Source organism: Diadema antillarum, unplaced genomic scaffold (assembly GCF_040938485.1).
Source record: "Diadema antillarum isolate AM-2024a unplaced genomic scaffold, OU_Dant_1.0 seq00000889_RagTag, whole genome shotgun sequence".
Taxonomy (NCBI): domain Eukaryota; kingdom Metazoa; phylum Echinodermata; class Echinoidea; order Diadematoida; family Diadematidae; genus Diadema; species Diadema antillarum.
In genome coordinates this window covers 2,009,310-2,018,093 of record NW_027271753.1, presented here as the reverse complement: position 1 = coordinate 2,018,093, position 8,784 = coordinate 2,009,310, and the positions used below count along the sequence as shown (strand labels likewise).

Here is an 8,784-nt window from a genome sequence, read left to right as displayed (position 1 = left end):
GTCAACATGTGACCGCACACTGCTCCATTTACTAGCGGGGCGCACCCCGGTGTATGTTGAGGCGTATACCGCAAGCAGCAGCGATGGCATACGTTGCCAGATCTTTCACGACAAGCAACGTAGATACAACTCAATACCTCACCAATTATGAGCGTAAAATCAAATTGATGTAAATCCTGAACCCATCTGATATCATATCATGACTTGATACATACCTGCTTTCTCTTAGGTAATCGCAGAGAGCAGGAAATAGTATCCAATGTCGTCTTTCCGATCAATCACAGAACAGCGACGAAGACTACAAACACAACATCAGCGATATCCCAGGATGCTTTGTACACAAAATGATCGTAATCAACGAGAATTTGATAGTCTTTTATTGAGCCCCACTAAAGCAAACGCTGTGTGTTGACTACAGGGCCCCATTTCATACAATTAAAAAGTTGATATGATAGCAACTCTTGCTGGAATGGCAATTGTCATGGTAACGACAAGAATCCAGCTTCCTGATTGGTTGTTCCTATGGGAAGTTGCCATTCCAGGAAGAGTTGCTAACCTAACATCTTTTATGAAATGGCGCCCAAAAGGTGCATACTTTCTAGCTTTGTTCTTCATCAACTTTTTGACCCCAGTTCTATATACCTATTAAAATTCAAATTTAAAGTAACTTGTATGTCCTCCAGTACCAAATAATTACAATGAAAATTTGCGTACAGTGACATTTTAAGTACATTGAAGCAGGCGTGGCATACCCCCCCCCCCAAAAAAAAAAAAACACACACACACACACACACACACCAAAACACACACACAACTGTACCGGCCTACAAATGAACGACAAAATAAAAATGATGATAATGATATTAGTAATAGTAGTAGTAGTAGTAATAATAATAATAATAATAACGATGATGATGATGATAATAATAATAACAATAATGATAATGATAATAATAATAACAACAACAACAATAACAATAATAATAACAATAAACTAGTGCAGGATTATATGTATATTGTTATAGGCTATATAATACATGTAAACAATACATGGAAATATCAGCTACAAGCTGCATTCACGCATTGTAGAATTCTTTTATAGTTTTCAAATAATTTCGAGATGTTAGTAATAATGACTAGGACATTGCTGTGGTGGTTCATCACGGGCATCATTTGGCATGTGTAAAGAGAACATGATTTTCAGGCAAAAAAAAAAAAAAAATATTGTGAACCAAAGCCAAGATCACCTCATTGAAAATCTCTTCATCTCTTCATTTAGCAACTTTGCCAATCCAGTTTTGTGTGGTGTAATTTTCGTGTTGAATCGTGTGACGGTGTATCATACTTTTGCAATTTAAATTATCTTTTTTTTTCTCTTGCTAATCCTCGGGATTTCACAATGAATGCAAATAAAGGGATAACTGTCTTGCAAAAGTACTTTAGAGTACAACTTATTTTGAAATAATTTGCAAACTCAATTCCAATTTAATATCTTTGCGTCTGTAGAGATCTACATGGCATTGTCCGCAGTGTCATAAGGGTAGTGTACTAGTAATATTTGTATTTCAACAACTTGTCTGGCTGAATGGTGATAATAATCATTTACTTGTCTACGTATTTGTAACATGAAAACATTAGTTCGATCTCATATTCTCTCTGTGTTCGCAACCGTGAGAATGAATATGAAATCATAAGCCTGTCTCGTGTGCCACTGACCGTATTATTTCAGTGAATTTGTTTATCGGGTCTGTTTCAGAGACTAGATAGAAAAATGAGTCTCGGACTTCCCAGCATCCTTTGCAGCACAAAATGGCCTCCTCCATGCGACAGACCACGATGTATGTAGTGTGTTGTGTGTGCGAATGATTGCTTGCCTCCCACAACGTGCACGATCACGAATAATCGTGAAAATAGCAAATCTCTTTATTTCTGAATAGATGCGATCAACAGTCATTAGAGCAATGAAGCTCATCACGCACAATATGCTGACATCACACGTGAAAGGTGTCAAAAATGGTTATCCACTAAAAATCGAGGTGAGTAACAATAGATCTAGACTCTACTTCAATAAATTGAAGTTTTACTTGGACAACAATAACATATCCAAAATTTGGCAAAAAACATAAAATTTTAACACGTTACGTTACCTTGGATGTGGGCACGGGCATATAGTTAAACACAGCTTATTTGCCCCTCGGTGTCGTCATTAGATGACATAGATAACTTTTTGTCGGGCGCTGTGCAGAAATTGTGTAGGCCTACATCATCATATGGACAAAGAACCCTTCGAAGTTCGAGCCATCTAACTTAGTTCGGGCTACCCGGGCTGTATTTGTTCTTGTCATGACTCCAGAACCTCTCTAAGTTAGACTTGAAACTGTTTACAGATGGGCTGTCAACTACAAATGGTGGCAACTTATTCCACTCGCTAATTAACTCTTTGAGAGAAAGAGCACTGTCTCACTTTGGACTTTACATAACGCTACATGTTTCGGTACTTCAGTAGAAAATGTTCTATCTTGAATTTATGACCACGCGTCCTTCCTCCAGATTATGAGAACTCAAAAAACTCTGAAGACTTCATACATGTATCATCGATCCCATTCACAATCTTAAAAATCTGTATCATATCGGCTCTATGCCGTCTGTATGCCAATGAAGACAATTTAATAACAGATTTGAGTCCATGTAAATTTTATTGTACAAATTTGTCTCTAACAATGGTTTCCATTAACTTGCAAATATTACTAGTCAAAGTACAACTCGCCATCCGATAATTATTTGGTTTCTTCCTATCTCCTTGACCTTGCTTGTAAATTGGAGAAACATTAATTAGCATTCTTCCATGCCTTTGGAAGTTCACCTTTTGACATTGACATAGTAAGTAAATCTGTGAGTGGTTTCGAAACGCAATCTACAATTTCTTTCAAAATACGATTCTGCACATTATCTGGACCGGGGGATTTTGTTTGGTCAAGTTTCAATATAACTTCTTTCACAAGTTGTTCTGTAAAAATGACTGCATCTAATAATTGTACATCTTGAATCGTGGGATCCAGAACTGGAACATTTGATAAGTCTTTGTCAAGTTGTGTGTAAAAACAGAGGCAAAAAAGTTGTTCAGTGTTTCTGCCTTTTCTGCATCGTTTACTGCTATACCTCCATCTGGTTTCTCCAAAATTCTTTAAAAGGGTTTAAATTTGGTTTTGCTTTGCACATACCTCCAAAAACTCATGGGGTTACAACTCAATTCAGATATCAGTTTGCATTCAAAGTCCCTTTTTGCTCCAGATACCACTCTAGTTACTTCATTTCTAGCTTTTCTGTAGCAGTCTCTGTCTTTCTGACTTCTTGTCTTTTGATAACAATTCAAAGCTTTATGTTTTTTGACAATTGCTTGCTTAACAGAACTATTCAGCCATAGAGGTTTCTCCTTCACTCTTGGTTTAACTTTTGGTACAAACTTATCAGTAATCATTCCAATTACTTTCACAAAAACATCATTTGAAGTGTTCCTTCTGTATCCAACACATCAAAAATGTCATACCCGGTACCATCATAATCTCCTCTAAAAAATTCATAACGTTCAGGTTTCTCAGTAGATAAATAGCAACCTGGCAAATAAAGTTCAAATTCAAGGACTAAATGGTCACTCTTGTCTACTGGGGAAGATGTGTGTAAGGACTCTACCATATTTTAGGAATCTACGCGTAGATGTCTACAACTTGTAGATCTAGATGTGTCTATGTATTTACATCATTGTATATTGCATTGTACTACCATATGCGGTACGCTATGAGATGGATGCGAGATGGATGCATAATGTGATGGTATGCATGATTGAATGTCATAGATAGCATAGCATAGCCTATAATTTATATAGAACTTGGCCCATTTAAAATGAAATTACATGAAATGTATAGCATGGTACCAGTACATGTGAGTCTACAGTCAGTCTAACTAAAATTAGCCTGTTTGTAGATCTGTGTAGTATGTAGACAGATAGACTCTAAATTTTGACATGTTTTATGATGTGAAATTGCCAGGGTCCGTGGAAGGATACCATACATTTGTACATGCTGATACGCGTGTGGCTGGATGGTATTTAAAGAGTTAAGACACATGCGTGTGGCTGTATACGCTGCCTTGATATAGACATGCACCATCATCATCACAATTTAGTAGTCAATTTGAATTACACATATGTACTTTTCATCATTGTGCAACAGGCTGAGAGCACCAGAACCCTGGAGGTGGAATTCAATCCAGACTTTGTAGCCAGAATGATCCCAAGGATTGAATGGGCTGTACTATACGATGCTGTCAGCAGCGTGAGTGTATTCAAGTGGTCTGTCACTGTCAGACAGATTTATACATATTCTTCCAACTGTACTTTGGTAAAAGTATCAAAATATATGTCATATTCTAAGATAATAAAAATGCTTGCTGTCAGTGGCATACAAATTGCATGTACCTACACGTAGTAGTATTAAGTGCTGTGCAGCTGTACAGTACATTTATGAGGTAGAAAGTCTCGAATCAAGAATTGTCTGCATAAGTTTCCTTTCACTGCCTAATTTGTAATTCTTGCCATTCTCTATGATTTCTCACATTATAAAGAAAATAAAATTAACATGTTGAATTGTGGACAGTTGAACAGATTAAATATGTGCACTTAACTGAGCAAAAATGTGTGCTGAACTGTTGATCCCTCTGCATGGCACAATGTTGCTAATGGACACTCCTGTCTCAACAGAACTCATCAGACTTATTATAAAATCCACAAAGTTTCTGTGATGACTCTTAAGGGGTTAGAGTTAATAAATTTGTGTATTTGAGGATTATGTAGAATTGAACCCAGCCAGTCTGTCTATGAATCAAAGGGGATCAGCAGATCTGGAAGAATTATCTGATTCAGTCAGTAAAAATTACAGGAAAAAGGGACGATACATTCAAAACTCAAATGAAATGAATTAAAAAATTGCAGGTAAATATTATTGCCCTCCCTGTATGGAGCAGCTCTACGACAATTTGGGATGTCACTGTGTTAGAAATATGAAATGAATGTCCTAAGTATTGGGGTCATTAATGGAAAGTACACAATCCTTTGACCTGTTACTGAAATACTCTATGTGGAGGCAAAAATTAACTCGCCATGCCCTCTGAAGCAGCGTAGTAAAGGCTGCTTTACTGTCCAAGAAAAATGAACTCTGTTTTGGTTGATAAATCCCCACAAATGTTTGGGGAAATGTTCAGTCTAATGTGAAATGTGCTCTTTTATGCTTCATTCTATAGCTCAACATGACGGGGAGTCTGCCAGCTCAACCTGTGGAAAACTATGAGAGTGATGAAGAGTTCTTGAAGGAAGCACATAGAGCTATGTTGGAGGTGAGATCTCACATGGGAGTGTTCTGGAGCTTACACACTCTCAGTCAATCAATCTAGGTGCGATGTCAGATCCTGACATTTGCTGCAATCATGTCTTCCTCTCTATTCTTGCTGCACTTGATGAGCTCGAGAGGGGTAATACCAGTAGCCTTATTGATACTATCCCTAGGCATTGCCGTCCATGTGATCTTCAGTCTTAGTTTCCTGTGTGGGCCTTTTGTCCTCAAGCTTTTCTTTTTTTTCAAAACATTTCCAAGATAATAAATCCTTCTTGTAATGATAGTGTTGATGAGCTGTCTGTTCATTTATTATTCTATCGGTCCGAGATATCCTAAACATTCTTCTTGGAACCACATCTCGGCAGCTTGAATACAATCCTTCAGGATCTTGCCGATTATCCAACTTTCGGCTCCATAAAGCATCTCACTGACCATATGTAGCACTTTAGGCTCAACAGCCCCTTAGAATTGGCACAAGTACTCTCAACTGGCTCAATAGGATATTCAAATTTCCTGGATGCCCTCACAATTTAATGAGGATACTCTGCTGTGGAAGTGTAGAATTTAATTCTACCTCGAGTTGACTTTAAGTTGCACCTCAACACTGTTCAAGTTGGCATTTATGAATATAGTTGTACAGTTGTAGTAAACTTTAAAGAACAGAATGATGGAAGTTTCCTCAAATTAAACAAAATGCAGTGTTTTTTTTTCAGAATCGGACTGGAAATTAGATAAGGAAATTCAGATATTGTGTACACTGTATTTTAATGAAATGGTAATATGTTGTATTAGTAACAAGTGTTTAGATCAGATGGTCATGTCATTGCTTCACAAGTCTCACACACAAAGTTCACTTTTTTTTTCTCCTTTGACATCAAAAGAAAGATTGGTGTCCTTCAACAAATCAATTTAAAGTTATTGCAGTAAAAAGGCAATACTGGCTTTTAAAGATAGAGAGTTGTAGTAGCTAAATTATGTCCAAAAATAGTTTTTATTACCTCCGCCAAGGGAGGAGGTTATGTTTTCGTTACCGTTGATTTGTTTGTTCGTTTGTTCGTTTGTTAGTTAGTTTGTCCGTGTGCAAAATAACTCAAAAAGTAGTCTACGGATTGGGATGAAACTTGCAGGAAAGGTTGAGAATGACACAAGTAACAAACGATTAACTTTTGGTAGTGATCCGAGAAATTTTTGGGAATGTATGAAGGATTTTTGATATTTTGGCAGGTAGGGTCAATGAACTTAGGAGTTCAGGCTGCGCGTATTTGAGGTTTGCATTAGCGCACTAAAGTGCGTGCTCTAGTTTCTGCTAGGGCGAGGTGCACCGTGCAGCTGAGGGTTTATGGCGTAACAAAGGCTTCTATATTGGGAAATCGGGCGGCTTTCAACACACAATGCTATAAGTACGTAAGGGTAGAAATCACTGATATCTCTATGGAAGAACAAGATCAGTGGTGGAAATGAGCTGCATGCTTTGCGGAGGTCTGTGCTCTCAAAGTGCTTCTCTAGTTTATTTATTTGTTTATTTAGTTTTGTGAACAAACCAATTTGAGAGTTTTGAGTTTACAATGTCATCGCCTCTTCTAATATGTGGTTGACACCAATGTCACTATTTGAAGAAAGTATGTCAAAGGGTAAAATTCCATTACTTTGTAATCCATTCATTCACTCACTCACTCTTTCAATAATTCATTCAGTGATGTTTCACTTATTCGTTCTTGCATTTATCCATTCATCCATTTATTTTCTCATCCATTCATTTTCTCATCCATTATTTTGACCCGTTGAGGACGAACTGATTTTGCTATAACATACATTTTCCATAAACACCTGCTCGGGTTTTCCTGAGACTAGTCTTCAACATATTAATCATTCATTCATACACTCACTCATTTGCTCACTTCTGTATTTATTATATCAATTATTTAGTTATTAATTCATTCATCTTTTCATTAAAATTCCAGGAGGCTCACTTTGCCTCATCTGCCCTGTTACAATGTCCAGGCTCTATACTGTGTTATGGGTAGAGATTGTATTGTGTGCAAAATATGGAGGGAGCCCTCTTGAGTTCTCTGCAAGGTCATGGGCTAACAATCCCACATGTGTACTGAAGTGTTGTTTACAATGAAGTGAATACTCATGTTTTGAACATCCACCAAATAACCAAAAACCAATGTGAATATGGTGACCCCTTGAAAATATCGTGCTGCAACACATCAGCTATCATCTGTCAATTCTTTGTTTGCTAAAATGCATACTACAGTAGTACCCTCTATGAATATCAACCAAATATTTTGATCAGTTTTTCCTATTGTCAGAGTGATAGAGTGGGAGGAATAAAGTGCATTTGTTGTGTCAAGATAAATTTAGAATTACAATTACATGCATTTTGTCATCTGCTTTGCATTTTGTGTGTTTTTCTCTTCAGATTGAAATAGTGGAGGGAAATCTTGTATGTCCTGAGTCTGGAAGAAAGTTTCCCATTAAGAATGGCATTCCAAACATGCTGCTGAATGAAGATGAAGTATGACGAGGTAAGCCCATGACATTGGTGTCTGTTCATCTTTCTATTTGTTTATTTGATTTTCATGCAAACTTCTAATGTTCCAAACAGTTTCCCCTGCTTTTGCACACTTCTTGTAACCTCAGAATGTTTTTAATTCTCAGAATAGACATTAAACTTATCTAATTTTACAGCCCTTCTGAAAGTCCTGATAGATGTTGTACCAAATATTACATTCATTACTTTGTTTCCTTACTCAATTTAAATATTTGCAGTTTTATGCCCCTGCACGCCCATGCTTTCAGAGCTGATTAGGTTTAGGATTGCCTTTCTACCCTTTCATCATCCATAATCATATCTTGTCTCCATGATAAATTTGAGAATGGCTTGTGGTATCAAAATGGCAGAATAGCCATGGATTTCATGTTTTGTTGATGCATTGTTATAGTAGCTTTTTCCTGCTGATAAATGTGTAAAATTTAGCTTCAGGATATGCAATGATATTCTCTTCGATACTTTACATCAAGCACGAGAGCTAAATAGCTGTGGAAATGTCATTTCGTTTGCTGCAGAATTGTCAACAGAGACTACTGTGGAAAAGTCCAGCATCACTCCCAAGAAATTCTTTGTGGACATGATGAATACTGGACAGGGTCTTTGTGATTCAAGTCGTGAAAATGTGGACTTATGAAAATTGTCAAGAGGAGTCATCATGTGTCCTTTATAACTGCACTGAATGTCTCGACAGGTAGCATTGCCACTGTGTTTATTTGGTGTAAAACACTCTCATTCACATACATTAGACATGTGTTTTTTTTATGCAATGTGTACTGCACATTCTCAAGCCCGATTCACACTCATAGCATAAGTGTGTTTTATTCAAGGGGATGTGGGAAC

At 37.1% G+C, this 8,784-nt stretch overlaps 1 protein-coding gene across 1 annotated transcript; it reads left to right on the top strand.

Annotated features, from left to right (window-relative positions):
• Window positions 1-1,905: 1,905 nt before the first annotated feature.
• LOC139740878 (multifunctional methyltransferase subunit TRM112-like protein) lies at window positions 1,906-8,558 on the top strand. Its single transcript, XM_071651464.1, has 5 exons — window positions 1,906-2,036; window positions 4,230-4,331; window positions 5,296-5,388; window positions 7,813-7,918; window positions 8,460-8,558. Exons 1-4 carry the CDS (start codon window positions 1,938-1,940, stop codon window positions 7,912-7,914), a joined length of 396 nt encoding a protein of 131 aa, XP_071507565.1. The 5' UTR covers window positions 1,906-1,937; the 3' UTR covers window positions 7,915-7,918; window positions 8,460-8,558.
• Window positions 8,559-8,784: the final 226 nt, after the last annotated feature.